At 48.3% G+C, this 20,679-nt stretch overlaps 1 protein-coding gene across 3 annotated transcripts in view; it reads right to left on the bottom strand.

Moving 5' to 3' along the window:
• THSD4 (thrombospondin type 1 domain containing 4) overlaps window positions 1-20,679 on the bottom strand; it is a 147,551-nt gene that overhangs the window by 111,604 nt on the left and 15,268 nt on the right. For all 3 annotated transcript variants that reach the window (XM_032950224.2, XM_032950216.2, XM_032950207.2), the window contains one exon: window positions 10,489-10,591. In XM_032950224.2, coding sequence (XP_032806115.2) covers window positions 10,489-10,591 — 103 coding nt within the window. The remainder of the gene's footprint in view (window positions 1-10,488; window positions 10,592-20,679) is intronic.

Below are 20,679 nucleotides of genomic sequence, written 5' to 3'. Positions count from 1 at the left end.
GGGCAATTAAAACCCAGGGCTTTTGACAAGGCTGGCTGCCCTGTTTGAAATTCAAAGTCGGGGCTAGCAACTAGGCATGCCCTGAGAGACAGTATACAAGAATCCGACCTTCATCGCAGTTTGATGAAATTCAATGATTATTGACTTCCTTTCCGCTTACGGTTTTTTTCACGTGCATAATTTATTTTGGGTAAATAAAGTAAACTCCGTTAAAATATTGAAATGGTGGGAGGTACCGTGTTGTTTTCTTTTTGCACTTCTGCTACTAACTTGAACATTCAGACGCGGCGTTCTCTCGCGTTGTTTTCATTTCAGAACGTCTTCGGCCTGTGAGAGAGGTCCGCTGCCAAAAAATGTGTGCAACAGCTGATGATGAAGCCTTTGGCAAAACCCAGCCGCCTCAATGGTGCTATTGTTTTAAAATAAAACTAAAAAATATTTATGCCACGCACGCCATAATTAGTAAAAAAAAATGAAACAAGTTACATTAGCCACAGCACTATTCTGTGTCATTGTGGGATCCCTGTACTATGCTAGTGTGTGTGCGTGTGTGTGTGGAAATCACTTTCTATATTCTTTGTTTGAAACAAGATATTGAACTTGATTCAATATGAAGGGGAAAGAAAACTGTGAAAAGTAGTTACGTTGAAAATTAATGGCTTGTTTATTGCATCTGATGATGTGACAGCTGACGAGATGCGACGTGTTCCATCGATTCCTCTTTCCCACAATGTTCACGCACTCACCGCATGACCGAAATTCAAGCACAAGAAAGAAAACGAGGAGAAACCCACGCGACAACACAATCGGGGGAAAAGTGGAGCAAGAGTTAAAGCTGTCAAGGATTAAAGGGACGTGTCACAGGTCAGCTGTAAACGGTGAAATTACATTTCAAGTGACATTAATGACCCTTGCCCACGTGAACTCACAAGCCCACTGGCTGCACCACATTTTGCAGTCCTCCCTCCTGTAAAAGGCCTTCAGCCAGGCTCACATTTGGGCCCCATTATGAAGCAAGGCCTCTTTGCGCCCTTCCATAAAACAGTGTTTGCTATTATTTTCTTCTTTCCCAGGCTGGTTGTGTTTTTTCTGGAACTATTTTGCCTTTACTGAGTTAGTCAAACAAATAAAGCCGAGTCAAAAAACCCGGAGGTAAATGTACAAACCTGAGGCTGTATTTATCAAAATGGGACCCAATGTCACCCGGTGGAGTGAAAAGTTTACATTTTTTGTTTAATATTTAAAACAATCCATTTGTAATTATTTTTAGAGGTGAGAAGTTCAACTACGTGGTGGAGGGGGGGGGGAACAAAAAATAAAATAAAGTGTAAATCTTTGAAACTAGTCATAATATTTGCTGAAGCCCAAGCATAGCAAATCGAGAATGCAATACTGTAATTGTAAACATATATAGCAGAGCGGTGTTAGATTAGCACAAAAAAAATATAACAACCAAAGGAAGGTCAGCGCAAGAAAGTAATTCATCTTGCGTTATTAAATTGCCTGGTGAAAAAGTGTTTTTTTTTTCCAATCGACGTTTGTTTGCATCGGCATGTAATGGCAAGCCCTCGGTAACATTGTGCAAGCCAAACAACGAATTTCATAAAGTGACTTTGCGCATTCACGTGAAAGGTTCAAGCTACGGTGAACTGTAAAATCCGTTTGCCCTGGGACGTGAAGTTATCTCAGTGAGCTTGTACGCCGCCGGCATGCCGCTAGCTCTGGACTATATATTTATTATGATGCCGCTCTCGCTGAGTTCACGACAGCGACCCCCACGGTACTTCAGAGGGACCCATGCGAGATCCCCCCCCCCCCCGCTTTTCAAAGTAGAAGTGGGCGGGCGTGCGGAGTGATCGCACCTCCATGCGCAGGCGCCACGTTCACGCACGCGCAAACACGCACGCGCGCAAACACCCGAACATGCGCGCGTGCACACAGAGCTCCACGGGGGCAATGAAAACCAAAACCAGAACGCCGCGACGCCTTCGCCGAGGAGGCCTGTAAGACAATCCCTCCGCTCGAACATTTTTGCTTTTATATATAGAAATGTAGAAACGTGCAAAACCGCGACGATAGCTCCCTGGCGACGGCGCCGTCACCAACGCGCTTGGCCGAAGAGCCGAGGAAACAGTTTCTTCGCTTTTCGGCAGATTCTCAGACGGCGAGCGAAAACAAATACCATCGGTGGACGTCCGTTACGCAATAAAATATATATATACATAAGTAAGATTTATAAAGATTTCCCTCTTTTTTTTGGTCGATCCAACCGCAAGATAGCAATGCAACACGTGCTATTGTGTTCAAGCGCCGGGTCGGTATGTCGAGCATCACTTCGTGGAATGCGTCACGGTGTTGGCAAACCAGGTTCAACCCCAGGCCACATATCACCATCGCAGATAACAACTTGGAATCTGAAGCTAGAGCAGACTTTGCTGAGGTCGACTGGGCCGGTAACATTGTGCACTGAGTGTGGTGTGTAAGCAGCTGCACGTACAGGATAAAATAATGTTAGCCGCAGCTGTTTATTCCTTTGCTTGGCACTGGCCCTTTAGAGGCGCTCGATTGAACAGAAGTTGCAACTATGGTCCACAAGAATAAATGCATATATTTGTTTTCGCTCAACGGCGCACCTCACATTTAAGTGACTGCACAATGCTTCAAGTAAGCCTAAAATTCCGGTTAGAGTGTAACTCTGCAAAGCTTGGAATGACTTCCCAATCGAATCCCAGCATTGCCAGGAGGAGAGCGAGAGAAGCGAGCCACACAGCGAACATTCATCGGTCAGTGCATCACAAACAAGAACAACAAAAATAACGCGCCACCCAGTAAATTTAACGAGCCACGCAGGATGCCCTGTGTGTGTGTCGTGGGGCTGTGCCCGCACCACTGAGAATTCACGGGAAAAATAAAATGTTCACGGCTTCCTGCCATTGGGAGAGGGTTTTTTTCCTTAATTGTTTCATAACGTATAGAGAAAATAAAGCTCAGTGTGTGTGTACCTGGAAACAGCCACCACAAGACATGAACAAGAGAGACCCGTCTTGCACTGCTGTTACTTACAGAATTAATTTCTTTGTTTACCAACAAAGGCCTCACTACTGATTCTCATTACCTTGATTTGACCCCGACCCTGACGCCCGCTATATATTTGCAGTGTGCATGTTCTCACCGTGGTCGCGTGGATTTTCCTCCGGGTCCTCCGGTTTTCCCCTCCACATTTAGAAACATGCATTTAGAGTATTTGGCTGCTATACATTTCCACATGATGAGCCACTTCGTTGAGCTATCGTTTGTGGTCAGCTTGCTTCTGAAAAAGATCCATATAGCTCAGTGGGCCTTGCCTGCTAAAATAAAAAAAATAGTTCCAGTTCTTCGTTTTCTCTTTCCAGGTTTTCTCCAGTTGGGTGCGATGGTTGCTATTTAAATTCCAATTGAGTAAGTATGCAGGTATTTTTTTTACAATTTTTGCACATTTGGACCATTACGCCGGCACACAATGGCCTACTCTTGCGAATGATGTCACAGGACCTTTAATTATCCATTGCGAAGTAGACATGTATTTTTATGTGTCAATACACTGATGGTATTAATTAGGGCTTGTGCTAGATTCGAACCGTGAATCTCTGCAACAAGCTGCAAATGTGTTACTGCTAGGCCATGCGTCACCGCGTCAAGTAGTTGAGCACCAACTGTAAACCCAGAGTCATGAGTTCGATTCCCGTTCACAGCTAACATGAGTGGCGAGGCAATATCTAAACCGGTGGGTGTACACCTCACTAACCGGTACTTCACGGCGCTTGTGCTCTATAACTCTCGTTGCGTTGTTGAGTTGTACCGCGACTTGCTTTTGACTTGACGTCTGGTGCATCGTTTCACGTGGAGATGAATGCCGAACAATACGTGATGCAAACTGAAGTGACATCAGAGAGAGCTACAGGGCACGACTCTTTCGAATGGTCGGCACAGAGGACGCAACAGGTGTGGTGGATGGGCCATGAAGCCTTTTCGCGTTTTGTCGTTCCAGCCGCAGACGAGCGAGGCAGGCCAGACGTCTTGAGGATTTGGCTCATCCCCATGAAAGGGCTCGCATTTTGGGAGCTTACGGGACGTCCCGACACGCGATACGCTCCGCCGAGGAGACACGTGCGCGCAGTAAAACACTTTGATCCACGCGGCGCTTCTCCAGCAACGCCTGACACAAATCTAGCCCGCGGCGTCAAAGAGACGTCTCCTGTAAACACCGGAGGTTGGGAAATTTGCACCAACATCAGCAGTGGCTCAGCTTCAGTAAACATTGGGGTGTCCACTGGCGAGCATCTCAGTGACATTATTGCTCGAGGAACACTTGTATTTTAGCCACGTATTTCAGGGTAAGAAAAAATTATCTCGAAAATAGGTGTCGCTTAAGTGAGACTTAAATCAACGGGAAGCTCTTAATGGCCCTTATTATGTTGGATAAACGGTTCAACCATCACTCCTTCTTAGAACCTCTTGTACACTTAAAAAATGTTCATCACTAAAAACTAAATGTATTAGTAGCGTGCCTTACGGTTTAACTTTTGAATCAAAATGAAAACTAGCAGGGCCTTCACGGCTATCACGGTGACCGTCGACGTAAATTGCCTGCAGGCTTCTGGAAGCGCCAACATCTGGGCACAATTTACGGTTCAGGGGGCTGGGGTTTAAGGTTTTGGCCTGGGGGTGTGCGCCCGCGGTACAACTCGCGAGTCTGCCCAGAGCGTCGCTCCTTTATCGCCGCCGTCGCTGTGGCTCTCGGAGCCGTAGCACAGCAAGGACACTGGACGCAAAGAATGCCAGCACAAAAGCCATGATCGTGGCGGTAAAACTGAGACGCATTGGGGATAAATGAATCTCGGCTGCACAGGGCTCCCAATCCACCCTCCGACCCCCCCTGGCCTCCAAAGACAATGACCCCCCGTATAGCCTTTAACAGACTGTTGGGGCAAGTGCTGTTAGCGAGCACCTATCAAGGCCGGAACGGAACACGAGGAGGTGGCGATGTTTACACACCGCACCAGGTACTCATTTGAGGCTGAGTCGACCTAGGGGAGGCCAAGGAACGGTTCAGAAATTCAGATAAATCGTCACTGTTGTTGGCCGTGAGCGGGAATCGAACCCGCATCGCCAGGCTCGTAGCGGACCGCAGCACTAACCGCGTCCAGCACTCCCGTAAAGAGGAGCACCACACATACCCTCACAGTCCATTCATCTCCTGGAGATTTGACTGAGCGCGGAGATCGCAACTAAATTTACCGGCACCCCATAGATTCTGCCGCTGTGAATTCTCCCCCACCCCCCACGTGCCTCAGTTATAAAGGCCACCGGCTCCTGGTTCCACGTTCCGCAGTCACTGTGCCCTGATCATACGTGCTACGCTTTAAAAAAACAAACGCGAAATAAACGACGGGCGCGGTAAGGAGTGCCGGGCTGCGTCAGATTAAGAGAGCACGCTCGTTTTATTATTGTTCTTGTTTTTTTGTATTGTTTCGCCAGCTCATCCCCGGCGAGTGGGCGATGTCAGCGCCCGCAAACCTGACATGAGCCGAGCCGCTCCGCTTGACGTTTCACATCAAAGTAGCACATCGTGAGAAATGGGGCTCCTGCTCGTTGACTGTGATCCTATTCCGCGTGTCTTGAGCCTACCCCCTTAGCAGTCCCCCGCACTCCCTTGACGAACCCCCCCGCCCTCTCTCTCTCTCTCCCACCTCCACCTACCCCCACCCACCCACCAACTCTCACCGCCCGTTCGGCATGTACGCCAGCGTTCCGCAGGCGATTAACGCCCCAGACGGGGAAGTTTCGCGTGCGGCAGCAGGCAACGCAACCGGCTCGGGCCGATGTCGCCGAGGTCACGGTTCTTAGTGCGCCGTGGAAAACCGACACCGGGGGGGGGGGGGACAGAAGAAAAAAACACAAGGCGGGAGGGAGACAGCTAGTTTGTGCGGCAAAACGAGTGTGGGAATGTTCAGAGGGGAGGGGAGAGCAAGGCGAGCAAAACTCCAAAGCCGGTCGACGACACTCGACTGCAAGTCGCAAAGAGGCCATCCATTGAGTTGGCACGCAAAAATCTGTCAAAAGTTGACCCCTCCCCCCTCCTCCCTGTACGCACGCGGACTTTTTACACCCCCCCCCCCCACCTGCGTACGTGCGCCTGACGCCCCCCACCCCCCCCCCCCGGATCCTATAGAACGGCCGATATTTACTCCACGCAGAAACGATCAAGGATGAATAATATTAACGTGTTTAAGCAAACAGATAGTCCACCGCCGGACTATCTAACTCATTTGAAGGCTAATATAGACAAATTATTATCGAGGCTTCACCCCCCCCCCCCCGTTTCCTATTGTCAGTAGACCCCCCATACGCAAGCGCACGCATTTGGGTTAACCCCCCCCCCTCCATACGTACGTACTAAATGGATGGCCCCAAACGAGTCGATGCGGTGTCCGACGCTTTTCTTTGGTCCACGCGCGCCGGGAGCTCCCTCCCCGCCGTGCCGAACGATGCGCGGGTACGAGCCGAACACCCTTCAGAGAGCCACGTGCCCGGTGATCGATGGCACCGCCGCGTTCGCTCTTGACGACGGCGGCGGTGCAGTGCCGGATGATCCTAGTAGCACAAGTAGCTACATATGCACTACATACGTATGTAGTAGCTACATATGTAGTAGCTACATATGTAGTAGCTACATATGCAACTACGGGCCCCGCACTTCCAAGGGCCCCGCGCTAAATGCTTTCAAGCTGTCAATTCCGGTTCAGTGATTCTGCACTTGCTCTATTACTATAGTACTATACCACCTTCAACTTTTAGGAACGACTGGGTGTTTACGGTTAGCGATTTGTCTTATTATCTGTCTGTATAGCAAATGAAAAAATACAATAACTTTACTGTGCAAGTAAAATTTTTATGTTTTCATATTCATGTTTATTTTTAAAATTTAGGGCCCCTTTATAACATATGCTACAGGCCCCGCACTAGCTTAATCTGGCACTGCGGCGGTGCGTACGGGTGTGTACGCGGCGGTCTGTCGGATACTCAGAGGCAATGCTGTTAGAAGCATCGTGACGTAACAAAATTGAGCGATACGATCTTGGAAAGTTACTTTTTACCGTGTAGCGTAATGCATTTCATCTGAGCGAGATTAAATTACGCAGTGTTTTTGCCCGGCAGGACACCAAAGTGCAAAGATTAAGCGTCGCGATAGAGGACTGTATTCTAAGAAGATTACGCATTCCCACGCAGCTACTGGCGTTGCTTATCTCGAGGGGGGGGAGGGGGGGGGAGACAGTGGCTTTTAACACTTCAGCATTTGACAGGAGAGCGTGAGGGGGTCTCCATCATCCCCCCGCGCGATCGCTTTCATCTCCCGCATCGCCTCGCTCCGAGCGCGTCGGATTGTCGTCAGCCGTCCCCTGGCGCGCTGGGCCCTCGTGCGCGCGTCGCCGCGTCGTTGTGCATGAGGCCAGCCCACGGCGATGTTAAAAACACAGAATTTCCTGCCGGCCGGCCAGCCGGCTGGCCGACGCCGCCACTGCCGCCGGTGCGATCCCTGCAATTTTGGTCTTAAGATTTCCAGACCGCCCCCGTGGCGGTGTCGCCAGAGGCACCGCTCCGGCGATTCTCCACCACGACGCTCACCCTCCGCGGGAGCGTCGCGGTGGTTTCTCTGAACAACGCCCCTATCGCGTAAAGCAAAAAAAAAACACAAAAAGGCCCCACTCTTGGTCGGTTGTCGGCGTTTGCAGTTTTGGCACACGTGAGACGCAAGTCACCGCGCGCGTAAAAAAAAAAATTTTTAGCCAAATGCCCTCTCAATTTAAAACTGAAAGAATAGCAAAAACAGGCCACAGCAATACGGCAAAAGATGAATTAATCATTACCCCAGTCATAATCACAACCTTTTGCATACTCTTTGGTTCTATTGGGTAAAGTCACGTAGGTGAAAATAAAATAACAAAAAAAATTAACAAACCTTTTGCATGCCGATGCGTTGTCGGGGTTGTACCGCGTGCTGTTCGGGATTATGTCCAATGTTCCCGTTGCACCCGCTGCAAACTGAATATTAATTTCCTGAAGAAGCTCCCACCACGTGAAGTGAAACGTCAGACCTCGTGGCGAACACGGCACAACCCAAAAAAAACGTCGGAGAGCAGTGCAGGACAGCCGCGAAATCCTCCGTAGTGGTATCATACGGTTTATTTTCTCAGTCTGTTTTTGTTTTTCCAGCTGAAATTCTCATCCAATACAACACTGATCATTGCAGCCTGATTATATTCATCCGTGACGTGCGATTTGGATCGACGGTTCCATACCAGGTGGCTGCACAATATTTTAGCCACCGATTGGTCAGGCGGTTTTGGCACTGAACCAGTTTACGTGGGGTCAGCGATTAAATTCCTACTGCTGCCCGAAAATGTCTCTGGGTCATTTACCCAGAGGCATGCAAACTGATGGAAGCGAGTGGTTAAGGCATGTTACGGGCACGTTTCTCAATAATAATAATCCATCGTATGTCTGTGCCACAGCTTAAATGACAAAAAAATACATCCTTAATTACAACTAGGATGTAATAATAATTATCATCATCATCAACATCATTATCACTGCTCTGTTTGGAAGAGCAGCTGCTCTCTATTGCAAACGAGAGATTACCTCAACGGGATTTCACATGGTTAAATAGCAGGAAGCAGGCATAAAATAAAAAGTGGCTTATTTAATTATCTGTTTCGTACAACTTGAAAGGAGGCGATGCAGAAGGTCCCGCGTTATTGCTATGTATTACAATCTCGTCGTGCCAAAGGAAGGTTTCTCGAGTGATGCCCGATGCCAAATGTGTGCAAAGAAACAGATGGTGTAAACACAGATTTTCAGTCCACATTGGCCGTCAGGGACATTTGTGTATTTCATCAACGAACATTTACAAATATTTATAAGTTCCTCCGGCTACGCACGTCCAAAAGAACTCACTGCATGCAAACAACTCCTGAAAAGAAATATTACACGACACCTAATATGTACATTTAGCCATTCAGTATGTTGCTGTTTCGTTAATGAGGGCATGAAGATTTTAGCGGAATGAAAATATAACAAGGTGCTGGCTCTGTTTAACATTCAAATTGCATAACAGCATCTGGAAGTGTTTCAACAAATTACAAAGTTATTTTTCCAGGATCCATTGCTGCTTACTTATCTTTCACCTGAGTGTACATTTATATAAAAGTTCTCACCGGGTTTTAAATAAAGACATTCATGCGTCTATGTGTCTACAATCCCAAGGATGATTGAGTGCCACATAACAGGTGAACATTTAGACAATATCTCCTACTATGCCTACAATACCGTACGGTATGATTAGGACTTTCAAAAGCCTCCAAATGCAAACAGCACCGAGGGCTGCGACATTAAGAGACAGTGGGATTGACGTCTCGCGTGTGTAGGCTGTGCAACTGCACCGGGGCCCTCTGGCTGGAGATGCCCAGGCACCAATTTCATTATTTGAAACCAGTGGCTCTGCCAACCATGCAATGCCACTGCTAACACATTGTGGTGGATCATGACTCTGGGTTGATGAGAGTCACCGACTCCATTTTCGGGTTTTTCACTTTGGGACGACGGAGAGTATGAGTGAGTACAGGAATATGATGGAGCCAGTCCTGAGCAATTGCCAGACCGGTTATCCTGAAAAGTAATGTGGACCTCAGTCAGCGCTGCTGTCCATCAACAACACAATTAGTCATCTCATCATCTGTCGTTGATCTACACACTGCTAGATGAAGGCCTCCCAAAAGCCATCGCCATCCCACACAGTCCTACGGTGCAACGATCCGTGTAGCTCAATTACCCCCCCAAAAATATGCCACAGTTAAAAAAATGCATCTTGAAAAGCGGCATTTTTAAAACTGGTTGGGAGGATTTATTTAATGGAGTATCGACATCTTTAAGTCACCATCCCATTAGCACTGGCGTTTTCAGGGACGTCATTGCGAGGAGGGGACATGGGGGTGGTGGGGTTCTTAGGAGCAAGACGCGGAGGGCGTGAGAGGGAGAGGGCGAGCTAGGAGGTCGTCTGTTTGACCCCGACCCTGACGCCTGCTGTATATTTGGAGTTTGCATGTTCTCTCTCCCCGTGATTGTGTGTATTTTTCTCCGGGTCCTCCGAGTTTCCCTCCACATTCATAAACATTCGTTTAGAGCATTCGGCTGCTATAAATTTCCACGTGATGATAAGCAACTTCGTCGAGCTATCATTTGTGATAGCCAGGTCGCTTCTGAAAATAAGAGAGCTATATTGCTCAGTGGGCCTTACCTGGTAAAATAAAAAAAATAGTTCAGTTTTATAATGTACAGTTAGAAGAGATGAGTGAGGGTGGGAGCGAGCGAGCGAGCAAGTGAGGAAGGGAGGAGTTCAGGGAGGGAGCGAGGGGATGAGGGAAGGAGCGACGGAGCGAGGGAGGGGCTCACCTTCCAGGAACGGCACCCACTCGTAGTAGCGACCCATGAAGGGCTTGCCATTGTAGGATGAGCACTGCATCTCGCGGGCGTCGCGGCTCCCAGCGGAGCACGCCTGGGTGGGGGAGAGACGAGCACGCAGCCCGACGTCACGGCGACGTCGACGCACCGGTCGAACAAACAGAGAGGCCGCGAGCCGGGGCGCCTTCTTCTTCGTGTCGCCGTCGTTATTATTTGTTCCCTGAAAGCGCATTTCGGACCCTGTTTGTGGACAGGGAAGCACGCGAGTGAACGGGACGATGACACGATGTTTGTACTACGTCCAAAAACAACTTCTCGACCGGCGGGCAGATTGAGTTGTTCATGAAACGAGAGCCAGGCAAGGCTCAAAAGCATTTTTTTTAACCATCTCGTGGACAAAAATAGTGGTTAAAGCGCGGCTGGGGTGCAGGACTCTGACACACCCCTCCATTACTAAACCCATTGAGTGGCTTATGCATAATCCGAGAATTTAACACATGCCAAAGATCATTATGCCCCATGCCAACTTTTCCAAGCTGCCGGGCCCTTTTTTCCTCTGTAAATAAATCCTGCGCCCACAATAGACATAACCCCTGCGAGTTGTTTAACCGTAAACACTGCCACATTCTAATGCAAGGCTCACGACGACTACGTGCGGCTCGATTGCATCTCCGAAGGCAACTCGTGCAAACCGATCTCCGTCTCTGCCGTTTAGCGTCTCTCGCTACGGGGCCCACTTTTCCCCCACGTGGCCACAATATCATCGGATTCAATTGATACGGGGCGAAAGGCATCCTAACCGTTCGTCCAAGTGCATGTGTGTGCCAGATCGGGCCGTTTTTTTATTTTATTTATTTGTGATTTAAAGGAAGAGCATTACGGGGGCCACAGTGCTTGCTGTGTTTACAAGTCTCCACGGCAGCCTGGCAGTGGCTGCGCTCTGTCACCGTTTCTCTTCGGAGTGGCGCTGCTCCACGCCGCGAGAATAGCGGCGTTAACCACAGCGGGCGTGCTGAGACGGAACTTGAATGGCCCCTTCCTCGTCTGGCTCCCCCGCGCAGGTGCCCACACGAAGTAACGTCTACTCTGGGTGCCAGTAAAGTAAAGAGATCGTTATACAACCACTGATTAAGAGTCATCCATTCATCTATTCACTGCGGGATGAAAGCCTCCTCAAGCCGCTGCGATCCCTCCCGGTTCCTGCGAGGCAACGGTCCACGCAGCTTGCGTGCACATGAGCTGATTTCATCGCTCCATCTCCGCTAAAGAATGGTTTACGTCCCCTCCTTTTGGCTGCTACTCCGCCATTAAGTCTCGACCACCAGCCGTCACCGCTTCTCGTGACGAGCCCGACCGAAGTGCACTTATTCTTCTCAACGCTCAATAGGATGTCAATGAACTTGTGCACGCTCCCTTAATCAGCGCGCTCCTTCGACTCTGTCTCAGTGTAATATTGCTAGGCGTGATGACAGTGTATGGCCTTGCAATCACATGGATGCAATCCAGACAGCGAGTTAACTAAACTGCAGCTGCAAAGGCCAGCACTAGCAAAAGTTTTAAAAAGCCAAGCGAAAGTGATTTCGCGCTCACATGAGCGTTGGGGCGATGCTCAGCCAGAGTTGGAAATCACTAATTCCAATGACAGGAGCCAGACAACCATTGTCCTTCTCCAACAAAGTGGTACCCAATTTATCACCCCCCAGGGGGATGATGGTCTGAGTGAACCCCCAACCAGGATTTGGACTCACAACTATCTGACGCTGACAATACAGGGTCGTGCGACCGACATATTCACCTCTACAGCTAGGAGGATCGGTGCATTTAACCTTCGAACAAAGACGGTCAACGCATCGCGCGCTTTCAGATGCGCTTCCACGGCCGTCTCGAACGCTCTTCCTTCCGATATTAGGTGTGCACTTTAAAATTCAGATTGAAAACTCCTTTCTTTAGAACTGCTTTTTGTGTCTAGCTTGTTGTCCTTCCCCCGCAACCGCCGATAAGCACGGTTGGCTACGTACGGTGCGAAAGAAGTTTAACATACACACATTGTGAAAGGTAGAGAGCGGGATAAATGCATGCGTGGGAAATTCGTTCATGGGATGCGTCGCAAGCAATAGCTCACAGAGGCGCAGTGCAATAAATTCCGTGTGCAGCGGAGATCCGAGTTATTAATTGAGATAATCCATCACAAAAATACCATGGGATTACAGGGCCCCTTGGCAGCCTCGGCCTGCTCACAGATAAATCTGTGGCAAGACTGATAGTTGACTAGCGGAATACATTGGTGCCTGTGATAACGTAATATTTGCCCCGACTCTAAATGTACTAAAACTTTAATCCTGCTCATAATGAGCGGAATTTAACCTTCGCGTCCATGCCTGCCGACCGGGTAAAAAAAAAGGGGTGTGCAAAAAACCCGCACTTAATTCCTCCACAAGGAATGCACCAACCTGTCGTACTCTAGTTTTGCACGTCACTTCTCACCGTGTGATGAACTGTGGAATAACCGTGGTACGAAGCTTATGAGATGAACACATGTGCCCTAGAATGTGCGTACAAGTTTGCTAAATGAGGCAAAAAAATGATTGTTGGAGAGACAAAACTGGACAGCGCAGAGGAGCGTGTAGATCCGGAGGAGCTGTTGAAGGCAAATGGGGATGAAACTGATGGATTGAAGTGGGAACCGAGAGCGGGATGGAGATGACGGCTGGAAGGCCCCGACGACCGACGAATGAGACCGGTGACAGAATAGCAACCAAAGCAGGAATCACGCTGAGATGATGTCCACTGCACAGAGGGAGGAACAACGATATGATGAGCTCATCTGCAGGACCAAAGTGGATTTTGTAGCATCGCAGGACAGCGTGGGTTGGTGACGGCGTGGGGAGGCCTTAATCCCGGGGTGGACAGAACAACGTCTGATGACGGCTATGAGAAGCGACCCTCCCCCCCACCCCCTCTATTTTGTACAAATCTATTTTTTTTGCTCGCCTGCTTGTCACAGCGGCACCAACAGTGAAAACATTCTTGAACATTTCCAAGCCATTGTACTGTAACAATAACAGAAACAGCGGAGTCGTGAATTAAAGCGAACGGCAAGTCACGAATAAACGCAATAATTTCACGAATGAACCGTGCCATTGAAAACGTGACATTTCATTGGCATCAGAAGGTGGGAGGCTGTTTCCATCTCGCTGAAGGTGGGTTGGCAGCACTGCGAAAGGGGAGCCTGGGAGGGGGGGTATAGGGAGGGCGGCCTGCGTCCAACTGCTTGGAATGCAAAGACGATAAAACAAAAAACTACCGAAGCGAGATCTATGCAATCTAGATTGGAAGCTTTCGTGACTGCAGGAATCCAAACTCTTTGGTTCTTTCGGTAAAGTCACGTAGGTAGAAAAAATAATAAGAGATCACGACGTTTCGATCGCAACACAAGCGGCCGTCCTCGGGCGGAAAAAAAATAATCCTGCAGTGGAACTGCTGAACCAGCTGGTTCATCTCTAGAAATCAACTTAAGCGGGGGGGGCGGGGGGGAGGGCATATATTTCTACACTCTTCCTCTTGATATGTCCAGTCATAAATCAGAATATTTATACTGGAGGAATCCGATGAGCTATGAAGCTCTTTTTCACAGATGTTCAGTAGTTTTTACAGATGTCCAGTGTCCGGCGATCAGCGGCTCGACACTTTTGTAAAGTGGGAGCCACCCGAGGGGGAATCAAAAACTTTGGTTTTTAACGTGACACCTCGTAGGTGTATTAACCAACCTCAGCGAGGTACAGCTAAGCCATCTTGACTCTCCAGTGCAGGGGTCAGGAATCAATTGCGAAGATTATTGCGTGGTTGTGTGCAAGACGCTGCCAACAGACAGAGTGCCAGGTTTGACTCGGGGAACGTGAACCCTAAGAAGGTTTGCAATATTTACACGGATGTGTTTAGACTACGCCTTTAGTCGCGGTAATTATAAAGAATCAATGCATTTGCAAGGTGGAGTGGTGGTGCAGTGTGTATAATGCGCTGCACTATCAATCTGACGACCCGAGTTTGACAGCTAGTGATATTACAACTGGGCCTGGACCACCACCACCAACACCACCACTTCACCAACTCCTACTAACCAGTGTGGTGAGGTATGGGCAAAACAACCCTCACGACTTTAACATGGCATGGGAATGCCTTAATCCAGAAGTGGATTGACGAACGGCTGTACATACATTGCATTTGTAGATTTGATGCGTGTGCTAAGCCAAGGGTACAATTCCGAATTGCGTTATGCAAGATAAAAGCTAGGCGTGAGGCATGTGAACGATTGTGTTGCAAAGTATGTATATATGTTGAACTTCTCTCGCACCGTACGTGGCCAACCGTGCTTACCAGAGGTGTGAAAGGACATGTCTATGAAACACCCACAAGTTGATATCGTGGATGTCACAATTCACCGAATAAGCAATTAAAATCGATGTCCTTAAAGCAAGGCTTACCGAGCAAATGATCACCTGTACGAACATGGTGGTACAAATTAGTTGAATAGAGTCGTGACGCCGAATCGCGACGATTCATCAAATCAACGGGCATCTCAATCTTACCACCCACCGTCAACATCAATAACCAACGCCGGTTCGCAGAAAAAAAATTTAATCGGGCAGCCAACGGAAATTTGAAATGTATTCGCAGATGAGGATGAGTTACTACCACGCCGTCCACATGGCGGATTCATCAAGACCGTTTCGGGCACCTTTAAGTGATTTGAAAGACGCGTGGAATTAACCGCAGTTCCTCCCCGTGGGCACGAGTGAGTGAGCTATGGGGGACGCATAAAGCGCGTGAACCGGGTCCACTATAAATTACCGCCATATCCCGCTGCTTTATCAGTGCGCGCCACAGTGGCCCCGCAGGCTCTGTATAGCTCAACTAAACCGGCTCAGATTAGACAACGCCACCAGTGTCACTCTCAGCTTCCTGCAGGAACGCACTTAAAATTAGGGTTGTTGTTTTTGTTTTGCGCCCGTAGTTTGTTAGGATGCCACTTTGTAGATTGGATTAAAAGTTGGCTTCTTATTCCAATGAGCGTCTCTGGTGGGTTTTTTTGTAAATGCTTTACTCGATTTACATATGAGACTATACCGGGGGTTATGAAAAACTAAACTGGGATATATCACGGGAATAAGAATAATTCACCATACCGGAAAAGAAGAGAACTACATTTAAATGCCTCGTCTTGAGTCGATTTTCGTTCCGCAACTGACAATATCCCGGTCTTTTAATGTTACGTGAAGACTTACAGATTTCCCAGGACAGCAGTTACACCCATATATAGGATGATCCTATGAAAACCTTGACATGTGGCAACCAGAGACGAAACTGGGGCTAAGCAGTGCAGTTAAGGCAAAGGATAGCCTTAGAATGTAAAGTAAAACGTCGTCCCTTAATCTATCCACTGCCATTGCTGGATGCAGGACTCCCCAAGCCATGACAGACAAGTACTAAAACAACATCAAATTGTAGCTGCTGGCTCTTCAATGTAAGACAGTGGCGGCCTGCCTCAGGAAAAACAAACGTTGATGTACAGTGAGAGAAAAAAAGTATTTGATCCCCTGCTGATTTTGTACGTTTCCCACTGACAAAGAAATGATCAGTCCTATAATTTTAATGGTAGGTTAATTTGAACAGTGAGAGACAGAATAACAACAAGAAAATCCAGAAAAACGCATGTCAAAAATGTTATAAATTGATTCGCATTTTAATGAGGGAAATAAGTATTTGACCCCTCTGCAAAACATGACTTAGTACTTGGTGGCAAAACCCTTGTTGGCAATCACAGAGATCAGACGTTTCTTGTAGTTGGCCACCAGGTTTGCACACATCTCAGGAGGGATTTTGTCCCACTCCTCTTTGCAGATCTTCTCCAAGTCATTAAGGTTTCGAGGCTGACGTTTGGCAACTCGAACCTTCAGCTCCCTCCACAGATTTTCTATGGGATTAAGGTCTGGAGACTGGCTAGGCCACTCCAGGACTTTAATGTGCTTCTTCTTGAGCCACTCCTTTGTTGCCTTGGCCGTGTGTTTTGGGTCAATGTCATGCTGAAATACCCATCCACGACCCATTTTCAATGCCCTGGCTGATGGAAGCAGGTTCTCACCCAAGATTTGACAGTACATGGCCCCGTCCATCGTCCCTTTGATGCAGTGAAGTTGTCCTGTCCCCTTAGCAGAAAAACACCCCCAAAGCATAATGTTTCCACCTCCATGTTTGACGGTGGGGATGGTGTTCTTGGGGTCATAGGCAGCATTCCTCCTCCTCCAAACACGACGATTTGAGTTGATGCCAAAGAGCTCCATTTTGGTCTCATTTGACCACAACACTTTCACCCAGTTGTCCTCTGAATCATTCAGATGTTCATTGGCAAACTTCAGACGGGCATGTATATGTGCTTTCTTGAGCAGGGGGACCTTGCGGGCGCTGCAGGATTTCAGTCCTTCACGGCGTAGTGTGTTACCAATTGTTTTCTTGGTGACTATGGTCCCAGCTGCCTTGAGATCATTGACAAGATCCTCCCGTGTAGTTCTGGGCTCATTCCTCACCATTCTCATGATCATTGCAACTCCACGAGGTGAGATCTTGCATGGAGCCCCAGGCCGAGGAAGATTGACAGTTCTTTTGTGTTTCTTCCATTTGCGAATAATCGCACCAACTGTTGTCACCTTCTCACCAAGCTGTTTGGCAATAGTCTTGTAGCCCATTCCAGCCTTGTGTAGGTCTACAATCCTGTCCCTGACATCCTTGTGGAGCTCTTTGGTCTTGGCCATGGTGGAGAGTTTGGAATATGATTGATTGATTGCTTCTGTGGACAGGTGTCTTTTATACAGGTAACAAGCTGAGATTAGGAGCACTCCCTTTAAGAGTGTGCTCCTAATCTCAGCTCGCTACCTGTATAAAATACACCTGGGAGCCAGAAATCTTTCTGATTAAGAGGGGGTCAAATTCTTATTTCCCTCATTAAATGCAAATCAATTTATGACATTTATGACATGCGCTTTTCTGGATTTTTTTGTTGTTATTCTGTCTCTCACTGTTCAAATAAACCTACCAGTAAAATTATAGACTGATAATTTATTTGTCAGTGGGCAAACGTACAAAATCAGCAGGGGATCAAACACTTGTTTCCCTCACTGCAAATAAAATACCAGCTCCTGACTTGGTGAACACTGATTAACGTTGGTTTGAGACACCGTGATGTGTTGAAGGTTAAATAAATAAAAATAACCAGTCAAACAACCATGCATTATCTCATGCAGAAGACATAACATCAATCGTGTACCAAGAAAAACAAAGTGCAGAAAATGCCCTTTATATGATACCATTGCTATATCATCATTAGCCGTGGTCGATCCACTGCTGGATGAAGGCTTTCCCAAGACCCCACCTCTCCTCCCACAATGCAACGAGTATCATTGCATCAGAACATCATTTAACCACAAATGTTTTATTTTTATTTTTACACTTCACAGCAGTGTGTGGAGTGTTGTAAAAAGAAAGCAAATTCAAATTCCGAGAGTGCTTTCCCTTTTGTGTTTGCAGAGAGCAAAGGATCAAACGCTATAATGGGCCGCGTCTGTGGCCATGGCTTCCTTTTACTGCTCTCGGACGAGAGCCCATAATTTTAGTGGGAAATGACCTCTGTGGGGGATTTTCCTTCCCACGTCGTTTGGGTAAACAAAGCGGAGGAGCCTTCAAGCTCTGCTCAATTGTGCAGATTATACTTTCTGCCGGTGGGATACGCACTGATCTGTACGCATGTGTGTTGAACTTCTTTCGCGCCGTACGTAGCCAACCGTGCTGATCGGAGGTGCGGGGGAAGGACAATAAACTAAACACAAAACGCAGTTCTAAAATAATTGCGTTTTGAATCTCAATGTAAAACTGATTAGCTCCAGTGGCTTGCTAATATCGGAAGGAAGAGCTTTCCAGATGGCTGCAGAAGCTCATCTGAAATCACGGCAGTGCAGGGACCACCTTTGTTCGACGGTAAGCCAAAAGCTGCCGCGAGGATGACCGGAGTCTGCGTGATGGTTTACACTCCTTGACGAGATCAGCAAGGTGTTGTGGTTCCTTTGTGGAAATAACTTTGCGTGTAATGAGAAACGAACCCGGCTTGGTCTCGCTTTGGTTATCGGCCATTAATAGCATCGCTCTGCTGGCGAGCGCAAGTCTCCCTCTGCAGAACGATGGCACTCCGTTCCATTCACGTGACACCGCACATTTCACGGAGGAATTTAACCAAAAGAAGGGACGGCGACGGGCTTCGCGAAAGCCCGTGAAACATTTTTTTCGTGTAAAAAGAGACGCAACATATTTCAGCGCAGATGCCGTGGCGAGCAAGGAGAGAGCAAAGAAAAAAACGAGAGTGCCAATTTTATCGTGCGCACCGGACTGCGGCACGCCCATTTATGTCGCCGTAAATTTACGGCGATTTTGGCTCTTCCGAGGCCATCGTTTGCCGTGCTCCCATGCCCTGCCCCTCAAAGCCACTTCCTGGCCAACAAGTGCCGAATCGCTTAATGCCACAACTCATCTTGCGTGTCCAAAAGTCGGTAATTTTAAACTTTAACGTGGGATTTCTTGCAAAGCAACTCTTGAAAACGAGTGCTCAATATCAGCGGTCTTAATTAATTTGAGTGTAGCAACGGTAGTTTCAGTGTATCGTGCTTATCGTGGCAGGTACAGCGGTGTTATCTGCACCACCAATTGCATTTTTTTACGTTTTTCATAAAATGGTTGTTCGTCAATCTGCAGATAACCCGTACAAACGATTGGCTCCAGGTAGGGCATATGCAACGCGCTCTCCGACTTTTGCCCGACCTAAAAACAAAACAAAAATGCTTGAACGCGTACAGTTCAGAGGCAAGAGAGCAAGGAAGCGAGAAACGGTATAAATAAACAAGCGAGCAAGCCGCACAATGTGCGAGCCCCTGAGCACAGAGATGCCAAAGCCGTTACACATACCGCGCAAACCACAAGCACACACCGCACGCACCGCACGCACCGCGGAACTCGATACGCCCCGGACACAGGGGGGCTCTCCACTGAAGCCACGTGCGGATCTACCCGGACGACGGTGCAGCAGCTGTGTACAAGTTGGCATTAACACATCAGCAGGGGACGCATTTTGGCCCGCGCAGCACAGGAGTACAATGCGGTAACTGCCACATTTGGGGAATTATTTTAGCCTCCTTCTGTTCACTCCCTGCACTTTTAAATCCAGATTGAAAACGCATTCTTTTTAGAACTGCTTTTTTGTGTTTAGTTTGTTGTCACCCCCCCCCCACTGCCCCCCGCGCCTCCAATTAGCACGGTTGGCTATGTACGGTGGTGCGAAAAAAAGTTTAACATCGTCCTGGGTGTGATGTTAAACTGCATCCAAACGGAACTAAGTGGGAAACCACCTCAAGTGTTCCTCCCTAGCTATGGCTCACGGGCACTGGCAATTAGGGTGGGCTACGAACGCGGCCAAATGCACAGGAAGTGGCTTCATATTTGGCACTCACACAGAGAACTACAGACTCACCGAGAGACCCATAGCCTCACACATAGACTGGTAGACTCACACAGAGACCCACACGCTCATGTTAGAGACCAACAGACTCGCACGGAGATCTCCAGACGCGCACAGACACCCATAGACTCACGTAGGCCTATCGGCTCGCATCGGGATCCGTAGACTCGCACACGTAGAGACCCACCAAGTAACTGGAATTCTCTGGCGGTGGCTTCATCACCGGCCCTTTCTCCGCCAGACGGGCGCTCGCAGCCCACGCAGCTTCCCAGAAGAACCGGTCTAGTGGAGGCCGGCATCGGCGCATCATCGCGTGTTGCCTTTGCATTCCAATTATATATCTACGGGCACACGTCACCTGAGACTGGAAGACCCATGGCAGAGTTTGTACTGCTGATCTCCACACCTCTGCCCTCCCCCCCACCCACGTCTCCTGTAGAACTGGAGCCATGCACCACCAAGACTCAAGAACCCTGCTACTAAGTGTGGCTTTGTGAGGTGATGGGAACCAGGATAGGGTTGAGATGGAGGAAGTTTGAGGCGTGGACCTGCCACTGGGACGGAGGACCTAAGAGGACAACCCAATCGCCGCGTCTCTCCGTGTACAAGATGCACACGCTCTCTTCCCA

The sequence above is a fragment of the Petromyzon marinus genome, chromosome 1 (assembly GCF_048934315.1).
Source record: "Petromyzon marinus isolate PM22_M1 ecotype Great Lakes invasive population chromosome 1, UKy_Petmar_22M1.pri1.0, whole genome shotgun sequence".
In the NCBI taxonomy this organism is placed as follows: Eukaryota; Metazoa; Chordata; class Hyperoartia; order Petromyzontiformes; family Petromyzontidae; genus Petromyzon; species Petromyzon marinus.
This window is presented reverse-complemented; position numbering and strand designations above follow the sequence as displayed.